The 26,371-nt window shown below is 38.1% G+C and overlaps 2 protein-coding genes across 5 annotated transcripts in view; one reads left to right on the top strand and one right to left on the bottom strand.

The window, feature by feature from the left end:
- The window catches only part of LOC111326338 (serine/threonine-protein kinase Nek10), a 23,567-nt gene extending 1,770 nt beyond the window's left edge, over nt 1-21,797 (bottom strand). The window contains exons 1-40 of one of the 4 annotated variants that reach the window (XM_088740419.1): nt 21,645-21,797; nt 20,636-20,740; nt 18,770-18,836; nt 18,416-18,543; nt 17,455-17,515; nt 16,835-16,872; nt 16,369-16,453; nt 15,788-15,829; nt 15,154-15,232; nt 14,726-14,793; nt 14,153-14,232; nt 13,780-13,866; nt 13,450-13,539; nt 12,977-13,016; nt 12,778-12,869; nt 11,857-11,935; nt 11,366-11,411; nt 10,975-11,036; nt 10,328-10,414; nt 9,974-9,996; nt 9,505-9,546; nt 9,286-9,388; nt 8,251-8,379; nt 8,039-8,083; nt 7,751-7,846; nt 7,097-7,142; nt 6,783-6,904; nt 6,144-6,246; nt 5,966-6,044; nt 5,116-5,245; nt 4,453-4,523; nt 3,873-3,915; nt 3,574-3,680; nt 2,647-3,384; nt 2,406-2,461; nt 2,156-2,262; nt 1,794-1,907; nt 1,432-1,525; nt 1,276-1,340; nt 645-703 (exon numbers count right to left, since the gene is read on the bottom strand). In XM_088740419.1, coding sequence (XP_088596545.1) covers nt 645-703; nt 1,276-1,340; nt 1,432-1,525; nt 1,794-1,907; nt 2,156-2,262; nt 2,406-2,461; nt 2,647-3,384; nt 3,574-3,680; nt 3,873-3,915; nt 4,453-4,523; nt 5,116-5,245; nt 5,966-6,044; nt 6,144-6,246; nt 6,783-6,904; nt 7,097-7,142; nt 7,751-7,846; nt 8,039-8,083; nt 8,251-8,379; nt 9,286-9,388; nt 9,505-9,546; nt 9,974-9,996; nt 10,328-10,414; nt 10,975-11,036; nt 11,366-11,411; nt 11,857-11,935; nt 12,778-12,869; nt 12,977-13,016; nt 13,450-13,539; nt 13,780-13,866; nt 14,153-14,232; nt 14,726-14,793; nt 15,154-15,232; nt 15,788-15,829; nt 16,369-16,453; nt 16,835-16,872; nt 17,455-17,515; nt 18,416-18,543; nt 18,770-18,836; nt 20,636-20,685 — 3,653 coding nt within the window. In that variant the 5' untranslated portion in view covers nt 20,686-20,740; nt 21,645-21,797. Of the gene's footprint in view, nt 1-644; nt 704-1,275; nt 1,341-1,431; nt 1,526-1,793; nt 1,908-2,155; nt 2,263-2,405; nt 2,462-2,646; nt 3,385-3,573; nt 3,681-3,872; nt 3,916-4,452; nt 4,524-5,115; nt 5,246-5,965; nt 6,045-6,143; nt 6,247-6,782; nt 6,905-7,096; nt 7,143-7,750; nt 7,847-8,038; nt 8,084-8,250; nt 8,380-9,285; nt 9,389-9,504; nt 9,547-9,973; nt 9,997-10,327; nt 10,415-10,974; nt 11,037-11,365; nt 11,412-11,856; nt 11,936-12,777; nt 12,870-12,976; nt 13,017-13,449; nt 13,540-13,779; nt 13,867-14,152; nt 14,233-14,725; nt 14,794-15,153; nt 15,233-15,787; nt 15,830-16,368; nt 16,454-16,834; nt 16,873-17,454; nt 17,516-18,415; nt 18,544-18,769; nt 18,837-20,635; nt 20,741-20,935; nt 20,959-21,088; nt 21,238-21,644 lie in introns of those variants that run through there. The other 3 variants (XM_088740418.1, XM_088740421.1, XM_088740420.1) reach the window with 3 other exon arrangements.
- The window catches only part of LOC111326339 (integrin beta-PS), a 43,631-nt gene continuing 30,148 nt past the window's right edge, over nt 12,889-26,371 (top strand). The window contains exons 1-3 of the mRNA XM_088740423.1: nt 12,889-12,903; nt 14,123-14,245; nt 18,126-18,201. The gene's annotated coding sequence lies outside the window, so the exon portion shown is untranslated. The remainder of the gene's footprint in view (nt 12,904-14,122; nt 14,246-18,125; nt 18,202-26,371) is intronic.

The following is a 26,371-nucleotide window of genomic DNA, read 5'->3' as shown; positions in this document are numbered from 1 at the left end:
GGGAAAAAAATAAAAAATGTGAGAGAATACAACAAAAATATTAATAAGTACCCAAAGAGTACATCTGTGGGATACACTCATTTGCATTAACGGACACGAGCCGATGACAGTAGTGTGGAATACCACAGTCGGGTATCCTACACAAAAACCATAGTCTATCTATTGAGCTCTAAATTCCCTTAGTCCTTTTGTTACTTCAGTCAAGGGGGCGGGGGTTAATAAGGGAAGAAAGCTTTAGGTGTGCGATAAAGTGCATTTTGAATGATGGATGTCAACACAAAACTAAAGAGATTATAACGACCCATCAGAGTACTATTAAGTGCTACATAGTGCCAATGGAACCTTTAAAAAAAATACTGCCTACCTAGAGCGCAAGAGAACGCAGCCTGTGTCGGGCTTTTGACCAGTGAAGACGACAGAATGAGCGAGCGAGAAAAAAAAATCGACGGGTTTTATGGAAGAATTCACCTCTCAGTTTGGAGTACATTCGGAGACCAGGTCCTCATATGATTGGCAGAGAGAATGAAACTTGGCACATATTTGAATTTGCCCCTCGGGATAAAGTTAATTCACCTTTTTGATACTGTACGAATCTTCTGTAAATCAAGTTTCATATATCATTAAAAAGCAACTAGCCAACTCACCTTGCACAGGGTGACATGTCATAATAGCCACTCTCCATGAGAACGTTTTCGATTATATTCTGCAATAAAATAATTGTAGTTTAAATCTCAAAAAGTTCATTTACGTCAAATAATAAGATAAGCGACGATGCAGCAGAAATGAAAAAAAAAAGATAAAATGTCCTATGTAAATGTTGAGAGTTTTGGTTGTTGTTGTCCCTAAATTGTTTAAGTACCCATGTCAAATGAGGTAGTTACTTCAGATACGCTAAACATTAACACATCACCGTATTTGAAGTTGTTGCAAATCTTACGACTTAAAAAGTACCTTTACCTTAACCCTTTAACTACCACGAGTGACCAAGACAGAATTTCTCCTTAAAATATCAATACAATATCAAACAGACAAGTGATGAGAATAAAGAAAAATGCCAAGTAGGGGATTATAAGCTCACCCAATGCCAAATTGTCCGAGCTAATATCATCGACACAAATTGTAAATAAAAAAACCTATCACTGACCTTTTGCCAACTGCATTCTCGTAGAGGTGGAAGGGGTTGGGGACTAAAAAATACTCTCTCGAAGGTTTCAATCTTCTTTACAACTTTATAAACTGGAAACAAGATTTAAAGAACAAGAAAGCTTAACAAACCTGCATCATCTCGTATGTTATTCCAATTTCCTGGACGTCGCCTGATTCAAGGTTAACTCCGCTCACTAGGAACGCAAAAACAACGGTAAGACGTAAAAAATGTGACTCACGTTCACATATTACAGAACCTAGTCTCCTCTTGCTCTCTGAACTTACCTAACTTATCAGCGGTATCTAGCTGGTGATGCAGGAATGCTGGATCCCCAAACCCGAACTTCAGGTCAATGACTTCTCTAGACCCCTCAATCACCTGTCATACAACCATACAAAGTGCTTTTCAACAAAGGTAAAAAATATATATCTTGGCCAAATCATCAGAAATTATTCTGGTGTGATGAAATGTAAGTAACTCCTAGTATACCAAATAAGTCATTTTGGCATGTTATTTCCGATAAATGAAAACGATTGGAATAAACCTTAATCCATCAAAATCTTACGAAGGGTCACATTTGTTTTTCTAAAATCTTAAACTATTATGAAATATTACAAGAAACCTCTGGCGGCGAATAGGAGCTTACCTTCTTGACCTCGCTTTTAAGATTGACGAAGGAGCTGTTTTGAGGAGCAAACAAAGCTCTCTTAAACTGCTCCACTATTCTTCTTTGTGGGTTTGGCGATAAGGTAGGTGGTAACTGAAACAGCAGTGAAATATTAACATGAAATATTAACGTGAGAAACTAAGTAAAAATTAAAGAATGTTACGAAGATACACCTTTCCCGAACTAAGAGTGCGACAGCAAAGAACATTTTCACGGACACTGTATCCCTTTGCAACAATCTTGACACTGGATGCTCGAGAATCAATTCTATTTACTGTTATCCCACGGGTTGGACGAATAGAAGGAAACGACAAAAGATAACGTAACAACTAGTCGCGTACCTGTGTAATGAAGATGATCTTGTGGAGTTGGTTGAGAATCTGGGAAATAGGATCGTTTATTTGACGCACTTTACGAGGTGATATACTAAGAGTTGCTGCGGCAGTAGCTGGACAAAAAAAATCAACAAAGAAATAAACAGACTTACTTATTTACATTAAAGAGCGCTCTGTGGTAAAAAAATTCTTTAAAACGTTACCTTTCGACTTTCAGTCTTAAGCCTTTAATAATGATAAACAATATTATACTTACGAGGTCTTGCTTTTAATTGTCCACTACTCTGTCTTCTATACATTTCCACAGATGAACTTAAATGGAACAAACAGAAGGACATTACAAACACCTGATTTCTAAGAATTGCGTCCTTTAAAGCAGTATTCCTTGTTCCTTACACTAATTAGGCTGAGTGCAACACTTTCGCAGAGAGATTCTATAGCTTCGAGCGTCAGTCCTTCATCAGAGCGAATCATGAAGCTTCATTTTTCAAACTAACCTGCTATGAGTCCTTCTGGATGAAAATTCACTGATGCTAGAAGAAGGAATCCCAGATAAAGTTCCACCAACAGGTGTTCCTGTTGTAGTGCTCGAACCATTTGACGAGGCAGCCTTACTGCCGATCGCGAAATCAACATGAAGTTGTCTCTTTGCGCCTTTACGTGGTCCCGGGGGCTTGGGTACCGCAAAGACATGTGAATTAGTTGCGGAAGAACTGGCGCCTGTTTTCTCAATGACAGTCCTACTGTTAGACAGTTTTTCTATTCCTGTCCTACTGCCCGATAAGGGCTTATCTTTGTCTTTGTTTATAGTAGACGATTTTTCAATATTCCCTTTGTAACAAGATTTATCAGTAACAACTGGCTTAAGAGTCCTTTGCCGCCGCGTTGAGCCTGGTGACGAGCTACTTTCAGGTTTAGTACCATCATTTTGTTCAGGTGATCTGGTACTAGTACCCGGCCCTCCGTTGGTTTGAGCTTCTCCTCCAATGTCAATTCTAGAGTCCACTTGATTCGCAAACTCCAGTTCACCGTTTTTATGAATGCCATTCTTGTTGAATTCTGCCAGGGCACTCGCTGCCTCAAACACAGTGTCAGAGCCTTCAGGGACGTCCACGTTCCTGAAGCCAGCGGCTCCTCCACTACTTGACAGGTTCATCAGCTTGTCATAGCGTTCTTGTGAGGCCCAAAAAAGGCGATGGTAGTTCTGCATGTTACGATTTGCCTCGATGTAATGCCTACATGGTAAGACAACTCTCTCAATTAAAAGGACGGCCCTTTTTAAAACCGAAAATTAGCATAACGGGGTTCTATGGGGTGTTTGCGGAGAAAAAATACCTTTAATTAAAATTGTAACCGACTTGAAGATACGTCTATAAAATGCTGCATAAATATCTATCTACCACGAAAAATTGAGACATACACACCGTTGGGTTCTTTTTCTTTCCCGTTCCAGTTTCTTTTCCAGGCTAATCTCATTGGACCGTAACTTGTCCACGTACACTAGCATTATTTCGCTGATAATGGAAGCAACCTGAAACAAGAAGACCATATCACATTTCAGAAGAATGAAAGACTACAAGAGCATGTCAAAACTACGACCTGTGCAAAGACTAGTACCTCCCTTCTCCAAAGACGAATGACGTTGAATAGAAACACTAAATATTAAAACTGATTTAAATGTCAACCATCACCTCTTTTGAGATTGCAGCGTTACATGGCATACCTGAATTATATCCGGTCTTTCATCGGGATTGGGTGTCAGACACCTATAAGCAAAACGAAACAAGAAAGAGTTTTAAGCGTGCGTAGAATCCTTACTCGTGCGCAGAACTTCGAAACATTTGCAACCTTTCGTATACGCGTCTGTTATGCAAGCTAAGGTGTTTTAGTACGCATGTTGAACACCAAAACAACGATGACATTCCCAAAAACCATGTTAACAGCAGAAGCAAAACCACGTGCAGATCTGGGTTTAAACCGCATTCTTGCAAACCGTAAAAAAAGATTACTTCCCTTCCTTGCCACTTGAAGGCATACTCCCCCACAATGGTAGCAACCAGCTAAATACAACTACGTCTCTTTTACCATTTGTATCGTAAACACTGACAGACATCTCCCGGCTGGACGTGCGTCGATACGAGAAATAGTGATGAAAGACACACAAAAAAACTAAAGATTTCTCTAGGTATCTAGCCCTCTAGTCTCAAAGGCATACACTACCAACGAAGTTTTAAAACTTAGACAAAGTAACATGCAACAAAGGTCACTCTAGCCTTTCTAAGGGGTGTACCTAGGCTACTGACCTAGTCACTGTCTCGAAAAGCTTGTCCGAGTACTCTCCAGGAGGAATGGGCTCGTACTTAGCTTCTACAATCTGTGTTAAAGGGACAAAAAATAAAGTCAAATGACACCCAGAACAAAGTGATTTGCCCGTGGCAGGTGCAGCGCAACAGTTCATGACTAATATTTAGATATGTTCATTCTAAGTTTTTTCATCTTTCCAAAGCAGTTACCCGTGCAACAGTCTCTATGTAATTACTACTGAAGTGGCAGAGACTACATTGTAAGGCAAACCACAAAACAGTACTGGTGTTTTCACCATAATGAATAGCCACATCACTTTTTAACATAAAGCAAAGCTTTTGCTAGGGAAAATCCAGGTTCCAGATGTGCATTACAAGACAGATGACCTGGACTGAAATTCGTACTGTTCCCTGAAATGACACCTCAATTGAGAAGCACCTTTCTATACTAGAGAATGTTCCATGAATAGGGGTTCCACTGCTTTAAGAATGACAAATTCATTAAAACTGACATAAATACAATATAGTTTAACCTCACCAGAGTTCCTCCGACTATTTCAACGGTTATCATGCGATTTATCAACTCAACTCGTTGATCAGTGCTGAAGATGCCAAGAAATGAATTAGAAGGGTTATTTTAATGTTCAGCTCTTGCCGACTTACCTTGGTTGCTAATGCTAACATGTTTGATGAGTAAAACGGTGGTTGAAGAGCTGCCATTTGATAGAGAATACAGCCCGAGGCCCAGACATCAGCCTTTTCGCCGTAAGGCTGGCTTTGAACGACTTCAGGACTACAAACGGAGAATAGAGACATTCAGTACTCATCACGGGACTGAAAAAAAGGATTCTATATACGGAAAACAATGCAGGTCTGTATACACTTGTGGATATTCTATTTAACAATTATTCCACGAGCGCGCGTTGGATATGAGATGATAGATAGCCAATGAGGCGCGTAGCGCCGAGTTGGCTATAATCATCTCATATCCAACAAGCACGAGTGGAATAATTGTTATATTAAAAACGCCCCCAAGAAATTATTATTTTGTAAGAAGAAACTGGATTTTTTAGCTGCCTTTTGATTTTAAGCTGACGCGTACGCTTACCATATTTGTAGATTATGGTATATTTGCTCATATACCATAATGGCTAAGCCAATAAAAAGTCTTGAATTGCATTATCCAATGGTCCAGTTTTTAATAATCACATTTACCTTGGGAAGTAATTCAAGGGTTTTTTTTCCAGATCCCCTTCTTTTAACCAGTTTTCGCAAGTACAGAAAATCACAAGAGGACTGTCCGAAATTAACTTGCAAGTGATGTTACAACAAAAATTAGTCATGGAAACATTTCACGCCTTAACTTTTAAGATGATAAAGTTTCTCGAAAATGCGTTCCTTGCAAAGTGATTTTCTCCGAAATCGCAGAATTGAACCAAGCCGGAATTTATCGCTTCCATTTTCTCCAAAATTGATGCTTGAAAAATTAGTATCAATGACGATTTATACATACCACGAATATAATATGGTACCAACCACCGACGTCATTTTACTTGCATCAGGGTTTTTCTGCTTGGCTAAACCGAAATCAGCTATAAAGAAAAAAATAAGAATTGTCTTTACTGTTACGGGAAGGTTCTGATTTAAGAAGCATGGCAAAACCAAACGAAGCACAAAAAAAAGCTACTTACTTATTGTGACTTTATCATTTTCTCCCAGCATGATGTTGTTTGGCGTAAGATCCCTGTGGACGATGTGTTTTTCTTTATGAATATAACGAAGTCCTAAAATAATCTTGACAACAAAGAAGAGAGAAAAACGTTTTTTAAAGTTTTCAAGTACAGGTACAGAGGAGTGAGGAGAGCGAACAAACAAGCTTACAAACATAGAAATGCGCGGATGGATGACAGATCAACAAACGACACCTGTAGACAAGTATCTACACATATTCATAACATCAAGGGCGGGGCACAGTTAGTTACACATACATATACATATATACATATGTTAATTGACCACTCCCCATGAGGGCTTTTCAGGGACAATTCCCACCCAGCAACCATCCCAGGGAAGGACATCCATCACACTGTAATCTCGTGCATGGGAAATTAACGTCTCCTACCCCTAACCCTACAGGAGACGGGACCTCCAATTATTCGTCCCTATCCGAGAAGACTAGAGTATCTAACCATTTCTTAACAGAAAGGTAGCATATTCTTCTCACTTGTTTTAAGACCTTGAGTGTTGGTCCGGCCGGGGCTCGAACCCTAGACCTCCCGCACAACAGTCCAGCGCTCTATCCATTGAGCTAACTGGGAGGCGTTACGTACCTGTATGAAAATATGCCATATTCTCTCTTCTGAAAACTTGGTCCCTTTTTCTTTCAAGGAATTAAAATGCTCTCCAAGAGGAGCGCCTTCGACTAATTCCATTATCACGTAAAGCTTGTCCTCTGTAACAGGTATAAAACAAGAAGAAATGGTCAGCACAGATAAAGACAATGGTGAGATCATCCAACTCCTTTACTTTCTCTTGGTGCTATCTTAAGTGTTAACGTAATAACATACTGAACAAACGTTTGTTTGTTTGGGTTTTGGTGTTTTATCGCTTAAAATTCATTTCTGACTAAAGAAAAGTTACTCACTTTCTTGAAAAGCTTTGTGGTACTTGACAACATTTGGGTGTCTTAGCTGAAAGGCAAAAGGAAATCCCAATGAACTGGTTTTATTATTATGAAAGATTACATGTATAGTGGTTGCGCAGAGTACCTTGAGATTTAACTGCAAATTGGAAAAGCTGCAGGAAATTTTAAGCAACTCAAGAGACTTCGCTCAAGTTATCGTAAGCGACGACAAGAAGTGCATTTCAATTCTTCTGGCACTTAGCTCGCTAGTTTGCGGGTAAACTTATCGTTACATTCGCCGAGGCATGGAACGGATTCCTCCTTATTCGCGTGAAGTGAATAGCAAACTTTATTAAAAACTGGATCATTGGATAATAAAATTCAAGACTTTTTAATTGGCTTAGCCATTATGGTATATGAGCCAATATACCATAATCTACAAATATGGTAAGCGTGCGCATCGGGTTAAAATTAAAAGGGAGCTAAAAAATTTAAGATTTGGTAAGATTTGTCAAATATCTTGAGGGCGTTTTTAATAAAACAATTATTCCACTCGCGCTTGCTGGATATGAGATGATAATAGCCAACTCGGCGCTACGCGCCTCGTTGGCTATCTGTCATCTCATATCCAACGCGCGCTCGTGGAATAATTGTTAAATAGTACAGTAAAGTTACCTGTTCTTTCATGATAGCCGTTTCATTAACAATTTCACCAACACTCCTTCCTCTGTCTTTAGCTGTCTTTCCAAGAGCAGGATTATGAACCGACATCTACAGGAAAATACAGAGATCGTTAAAAAACGACCAAAGATATTGAAGAACTCAAACAGGCAAGAGGTCAACAACATATCCAGATAAACGTCTTTGACACTGCAAGTAACTCCTTAATGCTAAAAGATGCGACGCTCGCTAATTCTCTTTACGACCAAACGTTGGTAGCACACTTTATCAATAAAGGCAAACCTCTTTCATGGCGAGAAAGCTCTGACCAGCATTCTTCTTTCTAACCTGAAAATAAAATGAGAATGTGATCAAATAATGAGCAATGCCGGGATTTTGCTAAAGAAGTGAGGGTGCTTTAATCTAGGGCTTATGTGTTCGTAAAGTATGAGTTACCGTAAACACACCGTCGTAAACACAAGACCATGCTTATTGAGATAACAAAGTCAACTTACTTTAAAGACACTTCCAAATGCACCAGATCCCAGAAGTTCAAGTACCTCGTATGAACCAACGGAATGACTGGGAGCTTTGTTCTGATTGGTGGCTAGAATGTTGTTTTTGATCACTGAAATATCCTCCTCCTATGGGAAACAAAAAGACAAGTGAGTACTCTTTCTTTCTTTCTTGTAGCCTTGATCGGATAGTGTTCAAGAAAACCGTTGACCATTGGAACCAGAGCGCGCGTCGCTTGAGTGAGCTAGTCAATCCTTCAACTCTGACCTATTCTGATAAGTATAGCTCTCTTTCCAAGTGCAGATCGATTGAGTAAAACGATACTCAATTCAATTTTCGTAACGTAACATATAGTACCCGCCTTCAGGTTAGCTCAATGGATAGAGCGTCGGACTGTTGAGCGGGAGGTCGAGGGTTCGAGCCCCGGCCGGACCAACACTCAAGGTCTTAAAATTACTGAGGAGAATGTGCTACCTTTCTATAATATCAGGAAAAGGATAGACATTCTAGTCTTCTCGGATAAGGACGAATAAACCGTAAGTCCCGTCTCCTGCAGGGTTGGGTTAGGAGACGTTAATTTCCCACGCACGAGATCACTGTGTGGTGGATGTCCTCCCCTGGGGTGGGATGGGTGGGTACTAGGGCCCGCAGTACCTGGCGCAAGCTGTTGCGGGGTCCCTGCCTGTCGGCGCAGCTAATAGATTAAATTAAATTAAACTAACGAAGAACAAATTAAAGTAATTTGCAATATGTCCTTTGAATCAAAACTTTTATTCACAGTGGTAATCTCTTTTTCAGGTGTAAGATAGCCTGCCTCTGTACTTTTCTATATTGCTTCCAGAAGACGAAAAACATTCAGGAAATGTTAATTATGGAACAACAAGTTTTCAAATACAGTCCACTAGTCAAATGGCAATCGAGACTGCTCTGTCCAACGCTTTCTTGGTGCAAAAGAAATTCATCAGGCAGAGAAATTGATTTATACAGTTGACTGACTACTGTATAACACACTGAACACGGCTCTACAACCTTACCGTCAAAGTGGAAATCTTGTCAACCAGAGGCTTGTAGGCAATTAATTCCCTGATGTAATGACCAACATCAATAAATTTCTCGAAGAGGTCTGGGGGAAACAACCTGTGAATCAAAAGAAGATCAACATAAAGATTCTCACCACTCCCAAACTCTGCCCTAATTCAAGAGTATTAGATCTCTCAGTGACAACTTGAGCTGCAATTAAAAGTGTATCTCACCTCTTAAAGAGTTGACGATTTCGCTCCATACTAAACAAGAATCTGCAGAGAGTTAAGCACAATAACTCCTCAAGAATGAAGGTTACAGGGCGTTATTTTGGAGCAAAAGAACTTAATACTACTATTTAATCTGTTTCCAGGCGGGACAATGTGGTTTCCATAACATATGAGTAATGTATCAATTTTTTGGAAAACGTTGGAAATATAAGCAAACAAACAGCTCAAGGAATCTTAAAATACGCCTTTACTGAAATGAAATTAAATGTATTTGAGGCATCATCGCTAATTACTTGTAAAACTGGAGTACGTATCAACGAGTATCAACGAGTAGAAAACTTAAATTAAAACTGAAGAAAAGAAACGTTCTCTGCGGTTGGATCTTATAAGGTTCGTACAATCACCTTTGCTTGAGGGGAGATGATGTATACACTACCTACAAGACAATGCACAGAAAAAAAAAAAGACCAACCTCAAAGCCCTGAAGGCGCTTATCTGTGAAGAAAAAAATTACAACTAAAGTAAGTCCAAGTAGACAAAGATTTCCAGGTATAGTACCATGCGTTTTGATGACAAAGTGTTACGATCCACATCTGTACTTGCATTATAACACTTTCCTAGCGTTTTAGTTCACACCTTTGATGTTTGATGTCACGTTGTAATTAGTACCCGCTTTTGTATTACATCATACTGTAAATATTTTATTCATCTACTTGTCTGTTACTCATTGATTGAAGATGGTATAAACATGCCCAAACACGTCTCTCAAACAAGTTGTCTATTCCTTACAAAAAACAAAAAAGCACAAAAAAAGTGTCCGTCCTACCTGAAGATGTTCTACAGTAGCGGCTTCCTCAGAAGACGACGTTTCTTGGGGCAGAATAAGTAACCCCAGCAGGTAAATACCGTTGGACTGAAACAGAATAAAGAATTACATGTACTTTAAAATCAATCTTTGAGACGTGAGCATATAGAATGTGTATTGCAAACCTGTCTGTTCCATGAAGTAACTCGTCGTTAATGATCTGAAAACGGTCACCTCCCACTAATTATTGTTTTCTACTCGTTGATACGTACTCCAGTTTTACAAGTAATTAGCGATAATGCCTCAAATACATTATACTTTTTGTCGCAAGTTTGATGTGAGATGCGGTGGACTGGAACCTAGCGCTCTGGACTCAGAATGAAGAGCTCCAAGTTCATTGCTGTCTGGCCATTGCGTTGTTTTCCTGAGCGAAAAAGGTGCCTTGAAATGACTTTCTACACCTTACAGTGTACCTGAACACCGAAAAACTTTCGAAGAAACACAATTACTTTCCGAAAGTTGAAAGGCAATGGATAAGAAGCATTTCCAGAAGTAGTAGCAGTATCCCTGATACGTACATGCTAAAGAAATCTGACAAACTTCGGCGGTTCAGAGGGTAAGATTTGACTTTCTCTTGAGAGAAAACACATTCAGCTTGTAATCCTCACCTGCACAATTTGCTGTCCATTAGTGTCATTCACAACAAGCTCAGTCAGGGCAGAACACACAGCTACACGGGAAAACAAAAAAATAATAATAAACAAACACTCAGACCGGTTCATTGAGATTTTAATTGAAAGTTGCCACGTGTCAACAAAATGAAGTTGCAGTTGAGTTAAACGTGTCTGAAAGACGATTTGAAAAAGAGATCTGAATAATATCATTTTTCAAAGTGTTATTCTAATACCAACAAAAACAAACATAAAGTTATCCCTCAAATAAATGCTGCCTGGCTTGCACTAGCTGAGATCTATAATATCTTCTTCATTCATAGTAATTCCCTTGGTACATTATTGTATGGGGAGGGAGGGGTGGGAGGACAAAGTCTCCATAACTCACCAATTTTCAAAGGCATGGTGTCTTCTCCTGAATCAGCCTCAGTCTGCTAAAAAAAAACACAGAGACGATTTTAATTAATGGAACAGTTTTCAGTGCAGTATATTGAGGGAAGAGTCAAATTGTTTTCCGTTTCAATGATTCAGCCCAAAATCTGAGGCAAAAAAACTTGGGATGCTTCAACCTTCATGCTTTATAGCTTATTCTATTGATTTTTACCTGTCTCTCTTTAATTAGAATGTTGCCTTTCATCTAGATAATGTTGTTAATTTGAAAGGGTCATTCAGCACCACTGATACTTTAGCTTCTTGTGGTACTTTGATCTTTAAACCTTTGCAATTTTTTTTTGTGGTCACGACAAGAAAATACAGTGTACAAGTACATTCAGGTTAAAACAGATTCACTTGTTACAATTTAACATTTAATTTGGCCTGCACTGTGCACATGTTAACAAGATCACATACTAGGTTACATTACATATTACTGTAATTTACCTCTGCACTGATAGATGCCTTTGAAACTGTATCAGAGCCCAGGTATAATACCTCGGTGCTTGGCTCTGGCTTGCGATCTCTGCAAAAAGCAGACAAAATAATTTAACAACTTCTTTCCTACTCATTTCACTCCACAGTCTCTAAAGTTGCTTATTTCATTAGCATGCAAACAGTATGCAAAATGTATATGAGAACGATCCTTCGCAGTAAAGCACTATTTGAGCAATAGTGAAAATCAGACCTGAAAAAAATTTCAGGCCTGTACGGGATTCGAACCACTGACCTCTGCGATACTAGTGCAGCGCTCTACCAATTGAGCTAACAAGCCAACTGGGAGCAGGCCATCAAATTAATTCGACATAAACCCGTAGATGATAAATCAAACAACAACAAACATATGAAACATATGTGTGAACTGCGGTTATGAGACGTATATGAGCACGATCCTTCGCAGTAAAGCACTATTTGAGCAATAGTGAAAATCAGACCTGAAAAAAATTTCAGGCCTGACATTTTGCCTGTGTGCAAAATGTCACACAGAGTGAGACACACTAGGTTATGCTTGTCACATTGACATTCAAACTCTTATCTAGGTCTAGCATGATTTGTTTAAAGCACAACCAAATCTAACCCAGGTTTAATTGCCGCAGAAATGTATAGTTTTTGTAAGCAGTTGATCCTTAATAAGTTTTAATTGGGTTTTGTACATTACCTAGCCCACACAATAACAACTCTCTGTCACGAATAAACAAAATCTTTTTATACAACATGAACCCATCCACAGTCTAACAGGAGTGACCAGTGGATTAATACTCTCTACTAGATCATTACATTACAAGGCACAGGAACCTTAAAAAAATTATCCAACAAAGGATATTTTTTGGAGGACAGAAAAGAGAATTAATTTTGAATCTTGCTTACTGAAGGAGAGCCAGCAGTAGAGGAATTCCACCCAGAACTCTGATGTCATTGCTAGAGTCACTATCTTCAGCCAGTTGTACAATAATCCACACCTTACAAGAAGCAAAATTAAAAAATTAGCATGAGGTAGGAGGATAAGTCAATGAAAGCAAGAAATTCAGCGGGACCAGTTATGGACTGACCTTAAATATATACTTACCACATTCCACAGAAGCTTGAGGTTGTCACAGTGTAGCAAGCTGAAGAAATAATTAAAAGACTGTTGTTAGAATGTAAATGCATGGCACAAGGCAAATAACTATACTAAGAAAATCTTGTACACGATCAGACCAAAAAAAAAACAACATCTACTTTTAAAAACCCCTCCATTTTTGTCTGACCACACAAGATATGTTAGCCAGCATTTCTGAAAAAATCAACTGTCTCTGTTTTTAAAGTTTTAAAATGCAGTTTAAGCATGGGCTTAAGGATAAATGGATGAAAAATCTTGAGTCTGTTCTAAAAAAATCATTCACTGAGGTTTATGTGGACAATGCCTACAAAAGCTTCTCCAATGTTTCTTTTGTTGACACAAACCAAACATGTAATTCTAGAAGATATTTGTTTCAAAGATAGAACTCCAATTAAAAATTTTAGCAAAGAGTAAGGTACTTAAAAAGAAGCATTTCTCACCTCAGACAAATTGGGATTCCATCAAAGACCTTAACTTGCTCTCTGATATTGCTGTCAGCACACAGTATTCTTAGAAGACCAGCTGCCAGACTAAGACAAATATTGATGTGAAAGAAAATATAAGGGTTGTAGAAGAATCCAATGTTTATCAAAATAACACAAAGGAAAAATAAGAAGTGCAGATATGTAAATTTATAGGAGTCCAACTTTAACAAAGAAGGGATCAATAAGTGAATAAATCATCTGACCAAAAGAACCATTTGACTGAAAATAGACACAATAAGGGGGATTCATATAAGCCTCTCATGATTGCATCTACACATAACTTACGTTTTGGAAAGAATGTCATATTCCTGTAGTATTCTTAAAAGAATCTCTGCGCAATTTAATTCACCAATCAGAGCTCGAGGTCTCTCACTATTTTTAAAATACGAAAAAACATTTCATTAATTAATACAAACTGTAACTGGGGAAACTGAGTGTATCATAACATGGTGTAACAACATTGATGGTCATTCAACACTGTCTGACATTAATATTACTGGTAAGAGTAACTTGCCTCTTGCACACAATTTTGAACTTTAAAGTTTGTACATAGTCATGAATAATGTATTATATAAGTTATGTAGCTACTGTACAGTTTATGTAAGATCTGTTTCTGATGTATTTCCAGAGGTGAAAATGATATCTACATAAAGCTAACCTTTGGGCCAAACCAATCAGGGCATACAAGGAACAATGAAGTACCATTACATCACTGGCAGATAAAAGGAGGACAAGAGCCTAGGAATACAAGGTACAGCATATATATGTTATGCAGGTACATGTCACACATTACTAACTTAATGTACATGTACATAATAATTTGGATATGTCAACAAAGTTGAAATGGTAAATTGGCCACTGTAACGATTACAAAAGCTGACGTTTCAAGCAAATAGAGGAATTGTGGGTTGTGTTAATGTACATGTACATACTTTTTGGCACTACCATGTTCATAAATGCGATGTTGAGACACCTCAGAGAGAGATACAGTGTAAGAATAGTGTGCAAACAGTTACCCATTTAGAACTTGGACAAATAAAGCAAATGGCAAAGGTGAATTTGCAAGCAGTTCTAGTGGCTAGAATGGATTGAAGGGAAAGTGAGTCCTCTGTTGGATTCCTATACTAATTGCTGTCTTTTTCTTTGCCATAAAATTCCTACTTCCTTGTTCCAAACTGATGGTTCTTGGCAGACCTAGAAAAAAATTTGCAGGATGTTACATTGTACATACCTTATGAGTACAACATGCCACAAGCCACTCCCTCTGTTTAACATCTGCAGCAAGTTTCTGACAAATGTCTGAAGAAAAGATAACACAAAAGCATAAGATGACTCACTAGCTTTGATGCAAGAGCATATTCCAGTTTCCATAGCATAAGATGATTACAGGAACATGTACTTGCACTTAAATTGCAACTCCTCCTGGATGTGTTACTATAATAAGTTCAACTCCCTGTTCCCTCTGCATTTTTTTTTTTTTCAGGCTTTCTCAAGCCCTTTGCTGCTCCTTGTTTTACTCCTGTAGCAAAGAGGTATATCTCTAAAGCACACGATTTGCATATTAAGTTTTAAAACATGATGTCAAAAAAAAAAAAAACAAACACATATCTCTGATTACAGAGAAATTATAACTGCTACAGTACATGGTAAGATCCTTACTTGTCATTTCCTTCAGAATGTCAACAGTAAATGGCTCTTCTCCCGTCTCAAGATAAGTTTCTGTCAATAGTTGAAGTCTCTGTAAACAAACAGGTGAAAAAAATAATATTTCTGTTGAGAAAATTCCAGAAAATTGGATCTAGAGCAACTAACACTGCAACAAAACTTCACAGAAAGACATTTCACCAAGAACTCAATAGGGGTAGTAGAATTATACAATGAGCACATGTTCTACTTAATAAAGATGACAGACCAGTCTAAATCTGTTACATGAGAGGCTGAATTTTTCTTTCATCACATTTTTTCCCAGTCATTCTTTGTGCATACTTGTACAGTTTAGCTATCTTCTGCAGCCCAAGTCCCTTCCCTCGTGCGCAATCAGCAACTGTAAACTTCATATCAAGACAAATGGCCAATTTCTCTCTTAAAGGGGGTTTTAATAATAAGCTATTATTGTATAATTGAGTGAACAACTGTCATATAAATGGGTACATCACCCTCTTAGAACAAGTTGAGCAGTGCAATACTAAGAGGTCACCCTTGGTTCATATTCAGACACAAGTCAACTAGTATTATTTTTCTTTCGTTCTTAAATTATACTTGTTGAGTTCACTTGAAATATAAACAAACTAACCTCTGCCAGGACTTTCACACCACCTAGATTGAAAAACTCCACCTGTAAAAGGAATAAATAAAAATCCACATTTTATCACTGATGGTTACACAAACAAGAATGCAAAGGCAAACAACTTCTAAATATGTAAATGTACGCTAGGTTTAAGTCTGGCTCTAGCTGAGACCTCGCCACCCTGAGCACAACCTACATGTACTGACTACGAAGCCTCTTATCATCTTCTGCATTGATAAATTAAAAGTTGTAATAAAACCGAAGAACAAACCATCAAAGGTAAGACCAGAGAACCAAATTTAATCAAAACATAAAACCTGAAAAATCTTGAACAATTCCAAATTTTGTGGTAGAACTCCGAAGTTTTTTGCTACACTCTGGTAAAAGACTATAGGCATAAAACTCCAAATGTAGAGCCCCTGACTTGAGACCAAAATTTGTTTTTAGGTTCAAACTTTCTGTTGCTTTGTTCAAAGACTTCAAAACTACAATGCAAGAAACAAAACCTATGACTCCAATTTGTTTGTCAGTTTTATTAAAGTTTGACCATGCCTTTTTAAATCTTTGTTCAGTACTGTTGTAATTACCTGAAATGTGTGGTCTCTCATCAGCATTCGGAGGCATATTAGCACTCGCAGAATATTTTCTGGAGGAACTCGTTCGATCCACTCCCTAATTAAGACAGAGGAAAAAAAACAAATTCTTTAATCATGTTGTTATGCTATGTTATGGATTGCAAAAAAAAATATATGTAATATCTAAAAATAAAATGATGTCAAGTGAAACATTTTCCTGCAAGTTAATTTTCAAACAACCAGGGCTCAATTGACACTAATGGTAGCCCACTAGCCGTAGACTAAGTAGAAATTCAGTTTTGGCTATTGGTTTTCAATTTCCACTGGCCAGTTTGGCTAGTAAAAAAACACAAGACTAATTTGCATCCTTAAGTGAAGCCAAGAATGTGTATTTACATACATGTGCATAAAAGAGTAATAATAATGCCCACCATTTTAAAAAAGGTCAACACTGTTTACTGTCAGCACTGATACTTACAGGTAACAAACACGCTGCTTGACAAGGGCTGTGAAAATCTACACAGAAAGACCACAAACGCGTCATGTTTGCACTCAATAAGAACTTGTTATCCTCACTTAGATGCAAACCACTATTAAGTAATGCATACAAATCCTTTATACCTGCCCTTAGTATTTGAGTCAACAGAAAGAATGGGGTTTTAATCTAATTTTTATTGATGCCATGATTTCCTTTGATCCTGTTAACTACAAGTGATCAAAGGCATTCCAAACATTTCCAAAGAAATACCCATGAGTTCCAACAACACCTCTTTTCTAAGACACTACCATCTAAGATCATATGAAGTTCTAAGAACAGTATAATAATTTGCACTTTCTCTTTTTTAATCAGTTGTTTGGCTACACATGACAACCAGGTTGGCAGGCAAAAGCTGCCTTGAGATTGCCAATTACATCTATATCTCCAATTATGATACTCACGTCCAAATTGAATGAGTATTAGTGGGCATAATCACATTATATACAGTATGTAAACCAGCTAACTGCATACAAATGCATATACATATGTACATGTACATCATGTATCATTACAGTCTGTAAGCTATAAAATTACACTCTTCTAAAGAGTTCCTAACTGACCTGGTTGAAGTAACTGTTGAGGGCATGTGAACTGAAATTCCTGACTCCCTGGTACCTGGAGCTGTTGATTAAATAGAGAATCTTGTCACAAAAAGAAATTGGATTTTCCTTCTTACACAGGGGTTTCATTAAGGGCCTGGGCACTGGGAAAATTGACCAGTTGTGAGGATGGTTTTCCCCACCTGGTTTGACCATCTGGAGGAAAGTTTATCTTATAAAAAAGTACAGTTAAAAAAGTTTTGCCCACCTGTGAAAACCAGTAGCCCTACTGCTGAAAACATTTATGAAACCCCTGCCTACAACTATAAAACCTCAGGAAGTAAATTACTTTGTATAAAGAATTCATTCAAAGTTTTCCCAACATAAGCAGGAACACTGCCTAGTACATCTACTTGCATGCCAAAAAAGAACCACAACATGAGCAATGAATTTTTTTTTATTTAATTGAGTGGCTTAGAATGATGAGATTATGCAGATAGTTTCTTAGTATATCACATAAAATACCCTTAAAGTAATATTATTAGATAGCCTTTGATCTTCTTGCCAACCAAGTTTTAAACATCTGTTATAAAGTTTGTTCCACAAAACACATGCTTTATAGCATTTGACTGTCATGAATTCCTCTTTTTCTTCTTTTAATTCATGTCATTCTTGAACAATTTTCATTTCAGATCAAGTAATGCATTACTATAAGTTACAGAGCTGCTTGTTATTCTTTGGTTTGGGCTCTTTTTAACTAATTGCAAGGTAAGAATCATTAGCTGATAAGAGAAACTTGATGTTGTTTAATGGTATTATCTATAAAAACACTAAAACATTTTAAACTATTTAAGGAAATGTAGGGAATGAAGAATAACTTACCAGTAAATGGGTCAAAAGTTTTTTAACCATAGACACATTCAAAGTATATAACAGAAAATTTAAATTTTAGTAATCAGTCAACCAACAAACCAATTTATACCTAAATTTCTCCAAAGCCAGAGCTTCAGTTGACTGGTGTTGATGAGGTAGCACCCCATTTGCCTGTGCAGCCCATGGATTACTTGGTGTGTTCTGATTTTCATCTGGGATCCAAGAGATTGAAGGGAGCTAGAAAGTAAAGGGGTCAAAATGCAAGTTCAATAAAATTCCAATGAAGGACCTGAAATGAACACTTTTGCTATATAGTGTCTCTAAATTGAAAGTAAATACCACAGTTCCTAATTTACACCTTCAAATACCTGTAAAAAATTACACTTATTCGCCACAGTAGTTACAATGTACTGGATGGAACATGATTGCTTGTTTGAGGAAATATGGTATGTAACATATGTACCTGTTGTTTGCTGGCAGGGGTGTTTAGCAGGTCTAACAATCTGGATAAATCTTTTTCTTCATTATCCCTAAAATGAAAAGAGTGACAATTATTAGTTATATTCCCATTAATGATATCTACAAGATACCTCAATGCGTGGCAGCTAAACCTGGATTTGGACTTAAACAGGCTAAATAAAAATCTCACTTAGCAGCAGAGTTGACATAATCTCCTTACATTTCTTGCAAAAGAAGAAGGCCAAGAAGTTAGGTACTTGCAAGAAAGCGAGGACACTCTTGCATAAAATAGCAAGGGGGTTCACATCTTGCTGCCAAATTACCCATCTCACAAACCCAATTCTTTTGCTAGACTCTAAATGCAGACTTCTTTTGCTTACAGACAGCAGAACAACTAAGCATTGGGTAGAAGTAAACTGTCTTTCAAGGATGGTTATCTTTCTTATCCTACAGAAGTGTCTTTCAAGGGTATATACACATCACTTACAAGTCTGTTACATGATGAAGGTTTAACTTAAGCACAAAATGAAACAAAAACAGCTCCAATCCTTAGTAACATACACATACTAGTCTTTGAAAAAATACTTCAGAAGATAGCGCCATTATGTATTCAATCATGGCAAAGGCAAAATACCTAACCATTAGGCTCTGGGTGAAAATGTAAAGTATGTTTATCAGACAGAGTATCATTAATATTCCAGACTCGTTTAATTGAGGCTATAAAACTTAAATGCTTAAAAGGAAAAGGACTATATAGGCAGCTTTAAAGATTGCCATTTAACTACTCTGAGACCAAACTGTAGACTTCCTGGGGATGTTTATATTTCATTTGGAGTCACTAAAGCGATACGGATGTTCTGAAGTTATTGTATTTCCATGATTTCCTTCAACGGATAGAGATTTAAGGTGCTGCTGTGTTGAAGGCTATGTCGGAAATTAACGAAGGAAAACCAAAGTGTCTAACTGGTTCACAGGCACTATCGAAATACATCAAGCCGATCACAGCTTTCCCACAGAGAAATATTTATTACATCTTTGTTCCGTTTTCTAAAAAAAACCGGACCACATACAAAGAATTACAATTCTCGAATATCGTTAGCGATTCTGTGCACTATTTGAATAAATTGTTGAGAAAGAGAGTTTGCGGTTACACACAAAATGATTCTATTTGGTATTCAAGTTAATTTCACAATTCGCCGGTTATTATTCTCAAACACAGTCTATTTACATAATACTTAATTAATAAAATAAAAATTGTTTGAAATACACACACTTAAAAAAAAAAAATGGCGCAGTAATCTTTCGTTACAAGAGCGCCCACAGATCGATATGATTGAAAACCACTTGACAAAGTTTATGTCTAATCGATAACTGAGGTATCTTGTCGATACATCAATATATTAACATGCAAGTCAACGCTTTCGTATTCTGAAAGGAAATTACCCATAATTTTGCGAGCAGGTTTTAATAACAGTGCAGGCTTAGAACACCTAACAACACATAACACAGTGATTCTTCATTTAATGCTTCTCGAAGCGCTTTCGTATATAATATATGCGAATTAAAGCCAATCAAGCGCAAGCGAAAAAGCCAACTAGAACTGCACGTTCGCAAAATTAGTAAATACCCTTGGGCAAAACAAGTTGTATAATTAATGATGTCGTAGCTAGTTCACATAATATATTCTGTCCCTTGACAACCACTACACAAATACGGGTTCATTCTCAAATTTTAAAATGATACAGACATAGTCAAGTAACCCATATGAAGACCATAACCATCCCGGTAATTAAAGAGTTTGACACGACCCGAAAACGCAAGCACTTGAAATCGAACGAAAAATTTCACAATGCGATTTTGGACAGCTTACCTATTCACCGCAGATGTCTGTCCCTTGTCTCTCTTCTCCTCCACAGGCATTTTGAGTTTAGTAGAGTCCCGGGGTTTCTTTTGCCATGGTCACGAAACCAAAAACCTGTTGATGTTGTAATCATACACAAAATATGATCGTTGTACGGCAGGTTTTCCACTTGCTCGACAACATAAACATTTTAATCACTAGCCTTTCGAGAACTAAATTTTCGAGGTTTCTGCGATGATTTTGTGTAGATTAACCACCGTTAGGAAGCTGGGAAATTCAAAAAAATATCCTGATGAAAATATTTACCACCTGGCTAAACAAACGGACCGAAGTTAAGACACGTCGACACAGCTATCATAAGACTTACTCTGTTACTTCTCGCAACCAAAATCCAAATACGATCTTGTTTCGCTGTAAGATCGCAAGGAATTTGAAAAGCTCCCTAAAAATTTAAAGACTTACCGAATAGAGGTTGGTGAATCGAGTCCAGCTATGATAAATTCACTGTTCTACACGTCTTGTACCAAAACTTTCAACTCGATTCGTCGAAAGGAAGTACGTCAAAATCGACAGGAAATGACCTCTGTGTCGACTTATGTCTGTTGTTCGCTAAATGCAAATTATTTTACCTCTAAATATACACCGCAGTGACCTTTTAAACACGACCAGGCGTTATATCTACGTCTGAAACTTGTAAAAGGGTAGCTTCCCTGTGTTTAACATTCTTGCCTTGTTGTGGTGGTTTATCTGAGCTTACTAACTGATCGACAAATCGATTCAAATTTCTGCGCCATAACAGAATTTTGAGTCGCCACCAAACGCTGCATCAATGAATTTAATTCTCTCCATCAAAACAGGTCGTATAATCAAAAGGATTTAAACACCCTCCGGGAGAGAATATAGGATGCTAGAAGAATAAAAACATGGTCACCCGCAAAACTTTCCGCAAATGATCTCCAAATTAGCTTGTTATAGTTAACACAAGGATGTATCTTACACGTAAACCAGTAAAACTAACCAGAAAATTCGCGACCGCATCTACCAAATGCCTTCTTTGCCTGGCGGCGTAAAATTACCCCAGATTACAAGGTTTCGACCCTGCATTTTCCCTCGTAATGTGACTTCAAGGTCCGCTCCGTAAATTTTTACTCATGAAATTAGCAAAGCAACGTCAATTTCTCAATAATAATATTGTCACATTTTAACCAATCAAACAACGGTAAGGGACAATGGCGCGTAATCTCAACCAATCAAAACTGCGTCTTCTGAAGTCGATGATTAAACCTAGTTTCTTGTGAAGGAAGAAATTTCAGCTGTCTAGAGTGGAGAGTGCATATTGATTTTTCTCTTAAAATACTCACTACCTTTTATCCGCGTTCCTCAAAATAATTACGTCAGTAATACCCCTGTCTGATTGTCGAAGTCATAAAATATTTGATCAGCAAAGGGATTTTTCCAGAAATGAAAAAGATAAATTGTAAGAAGTACGAAATTGGTGGTATATAGCAAGTTTGAAAACGAAGATTGAAGTTCAGTATGAAAACTTTGCGCATCCCGTGGATCATCCATACCGACTGCACAACAACAAATATATCTAGCAAGGAAACTACTTTTAATTAGTACAATCAGAAATTCACAAGCATGATAAACATCAAAATTTTCCAAAATTTACACCTTATCTTTAGGTCTACTTTTCAAGATTACAATTAAATAAGCAACTGAGCCAGACGCTAGTCTCGATCAAAGTCGTTTTTTGGATGTCACGCAGCTCCCATTGAGCGTTGCGTGACTCCTACAGATCCTGCGGAGGCACCCACAAGTATAACATAAAAAAGTCCGTGTTAAAAATAATTATTTTACCTTTCTATAGGGGCAAAACAAACAAAAATCAGGAGATCATCTTTAAAAAAGGAATATATTTCTGACAGAGGGTATTTACATTTATTTTCCTCTCTCGAGGGAACCTAGTCCTCTCTGGCATACGGATGGTGGGGCCGATATGTAAGAATGGAACACGATTTATTCCCACAGTTATAAATGTAACAAAAGCGATATTTTATACTCGTAAATTGCCAACTTGGAAGGCCGTGATATGTAAACTGGTCGATTGTGCACCGTTTTGTGTCCAAAAGGGGAAGATACAAAATCAGCACGGATTCCTTCTGCATTGGTTCTCTTTCCCGACATCGCGTGTCTGTCAGGCCAGGACACCTCACAGCCTTTTGACGGTTCCATGAAAAGTCCTGTCGAGTGTTACTGGTTACAGCCAGCTCAATTCAGCTTCATTTCCTTTCTGGAATGGTTACTTCAGTGCTCCGTCGGATGGTGCGGTTTTGCATGTCTCCATTCGTCAAAGTCCTCCGGTTACCTGGAAGGAAGCATTTAGACTGAGTGGGTGGCCACCATCCCGCTTGAGGCATAATAGTACTTTTATGCACAATTCGTGGGCACTATGCGCTTTTACAAAAGGACGCCAAAAAAGAAGAAGGTGAAAAAGCAGAAAGTAAATCAATCAAAAGGACGTAGGCGTCGAATTTTGGGCAGCTCCTTCACCAACCCCAAAAAACAGATTCATGGCTCTTGGTGAAAGTCAGTCTTACAGACATGCAAACTGTGATAGCCAATTATGACTTCAATGTTTGTAATCATCGCAAGCTACTCCCAAAGGAAATTTGTGCTGGTGTCCGTCACTAAACTAGGAACCAAACGGGGACATAGTTTCAGCCCAGGTCTGTTACTTTCGTTATTCAAAAACAAAAACTTACCTTCTGGCAAGAAAACAGAAAGAGGTTAACCTTGAAAAAGGAAGAAAATACAGCAGCCAATTTACGGAGGATCATCGATTTCAACATACCTGTCCACGTAAACAAACTCTCGGGCATAAAAGGTAAGGATAACTAGGTAATCTACTACTGCATAGAATATAAACTGTTAACTGTTTGTGGTATTCTCTTGGATCTACTTGAGCTGTTTCTGAAAAATTTATGAGTATCATATTCATGAATACAAAAAAATAGAATCTTTCCCGAATACTGCAAGAAGTCAGAACAGTATGGAATTCCAGCCCTTTGTACTCTCTTGAAAGCGCAGGTTTAATTTTCCTTTCAAGAAGTTTCTCACGACAAATTTTGTTCAGCATATGGTATTGACATGTCTTAAGACAAGAGGGTTGCCTACGTATGAGCTGGCACTCATTCATTGGCCTTGCAAGGGGAGTGGCGTGGCCGGAAAGCCCGCGGGCGATAGCCTGCGAACAGGTTCCCGGCTTGGAGGAGCACAACGGCGCGAAGCGTGTCCCCACGTCTGATTGAACGGGGAGCCTGTTCGCAGGCTAGCGGGCAATGGTGAGCGATATTAGCGTGCGAGGGGTATGTCAGGGGACCCTTATATATCTTTCTCATCAGGGCTCGCTTCGCTCTTCGGCTCGAATCTCGCGGACTTCTCGGACGTGCGTGCTTAAGGTGATTCTTCAGAAGAAAAAGTTATCGGGAATTTTTTACTAAACTTTCCTTAAGATTCCTGCCTATGATGATTTCGAAAAATACAACAACGAAAAAAGATAGGTTCCGTGCTCATTTAAGAGCTTTTGAGACCATTGTGCCTCATATCAAACTGTTTCCCCACTGCGATGGACATTTGTTTTTGTCGGTTCCAGCCTGGCGCGGCCGCTAACCCAGATGCCCTCCTGAGCAAATTTTCAAAATGGTGGACAAGCCAAAGAGAGGGATAATAGAACCAAAGCGATTCTGCAACGAATACTCAGCATACACCCCTGTTAAAAAGGTCATTTCATAGAGAAAAGATACAAAATTATATGATGATGAAGTCACGGAGGTTGACAAACCCAGCAAGAGACTGAAAATTCACTACAGTACACGCTTCGATTAGTGGAGACCCTTCGGGGACGGTGAACCATCTGAATATTTTCCGTTCGTTCGTAAAGAAAGCCTGTTTATTCCATCGAAAACATCCCTTGAGGATAGAACACAATCATTTTACTTCCAACTGTTTCGTGAAATAAAGAAAAGGCTTTGGTCTGGAAGGCTAGAGGACCCAGATATAAACATAAACCTCAACGTTGACCAGGATGTTTTTATGGAAGGTCTTGGTTGTGTTTTGCCTGGTATTGTTCATAGAGGGAAGATGGTTTATCGATTGCAGTCAAATAGGCTGCTTGATTCATATCTTGGGCTGACGTGGGACGAAAGAATTTTAAATCCAGCTGGAGATTTTGCCTGTGTAATTCCAGGAACTGTCAAATACTGGCTGGGGCAAAGAAGTCCAATCACAGAATACAAAATCATTGGGGAGCAATACATTAAATCAGAAGTTCAAAACGGTTACTTTATTAATTTTCAGTTTGTAAGAGGTGATGGTAACAGGAACAACTACCATGCAAACAGATGAAATAATAATCATTCAATCACTGAAATAACAATCAACCAAAAATATGGAAATGACAATTTGTAATGAGTTTATGAGAAATGAAAGGTGATCTTATCGTGACTAACATTACCAAACTGAGGGAAGACTAGAGTCAGTAAATCCTCAAGTACTAAATGTTTTGTTTTGTAACATACTGGCATTAATTTAATTCTAGTTAATTTAAGGTTGACGTCTCGGCTTCCATTTGCCACTTTCCTGTACAAGATGTGTACAGCACACAGGAGCTGCACAATGTTTGCATGGTGATGTGCAGGTCTTGATGTTGTGGCCTTCGTTAAAACAGTTACTGCATTCATAAGTGTTCTTAACTCTTTCATATCCTGCTGCTTCTAGGAACTGAATCCTGTTTTTCTTCAGAAACAGTTGCTGGAGGGCATCAACTCCTTTGTGATTTGTAGATCTGAAAAAATCTTTGGAAGCTCTACCGTTGTATTTTTCCAAGCCTTGTTGTGTGTAATATGCAATGTTGTGATAAAGTGACAGGAACTCAGGGACATGGCAATGAAGTGCGTGCATGTAGGGAGTGACATCTTTTGCTTGGTACACGTTGAGAAAGAGTTCAAATCATGCTTTGATATCTCCTTGCAATTCAAGAATACTATCCTCAGATGTAAAATCTAGTTTTAAATCACCAATTATGTCCATAAATTTTTTCCAGATCACTTGTACATTTTGTTTTTGCTGCATTGAGGAAGAAGCATAGGAATATTTATGTGCTGAAAGAGTTTCAGTTTTTCTGGTCCCATAAGATCTCTATATTCCAGCTTTTTACTGTCCTTGTTGATTCTAAAGTTAAAAGAGATCCCAATACTTTTGATTAATTCTTCGTAACCTGCCATGTGTTTATACTTTTCCCTTGGGAATCCATCAGAGAAGATGTTTTTTTTCAATAGCATCACTTCTCAATTCTCTTGTGAGCAAGTCAATTAAAACATCTGAAATCCTGAGAAAGAGGTGCAATGTGTCTATGATGACATGATCCATGGGTATAAAATCAAATAAAGGTTTTCCTTTACAGTTGAATTTTTTTGCAGTGGAGAACTTTGCTATTTCCTCAATGGTTCTAGCACCAAATGTGGGGTCATTAATTGACCACTTTTTACTTGTGTCCCACCGTTGCTGCCTGGGACACTTGCACCACACACAAGCATAATCTTCATTTGCCCTGCCTAGACCACAGACCAGTCCTAAAAATTTCCAGTCCCCACCTAAAAAGTACTCAAGTTTATAGGTGCTGTTATTTACACTTACTTCATGTAAGTTTGACATTTCCATTCGAAGGTCTGCTAGGCTATCTCT

The sequence above is a fragment of the Stylophora pistillata genome, chromosome 12 (genome assembly GCF_964205215.1).
Source record: "Stylophora pistillata chromosome 12, jaStyPist1.2, whole genome shotgun sequence".
Taxonomy (NCBI): Eukaryota; Metazoa; Cnidaria; class Anthozoa; order Scleractinia; family Pocilloporidae; genus Stylophora; species Stylophora pistillata.
Note: the sequence above shows the minus strand (reverse complement) of the source record. Positions and strands in the feature narration are given on the sequence as shown.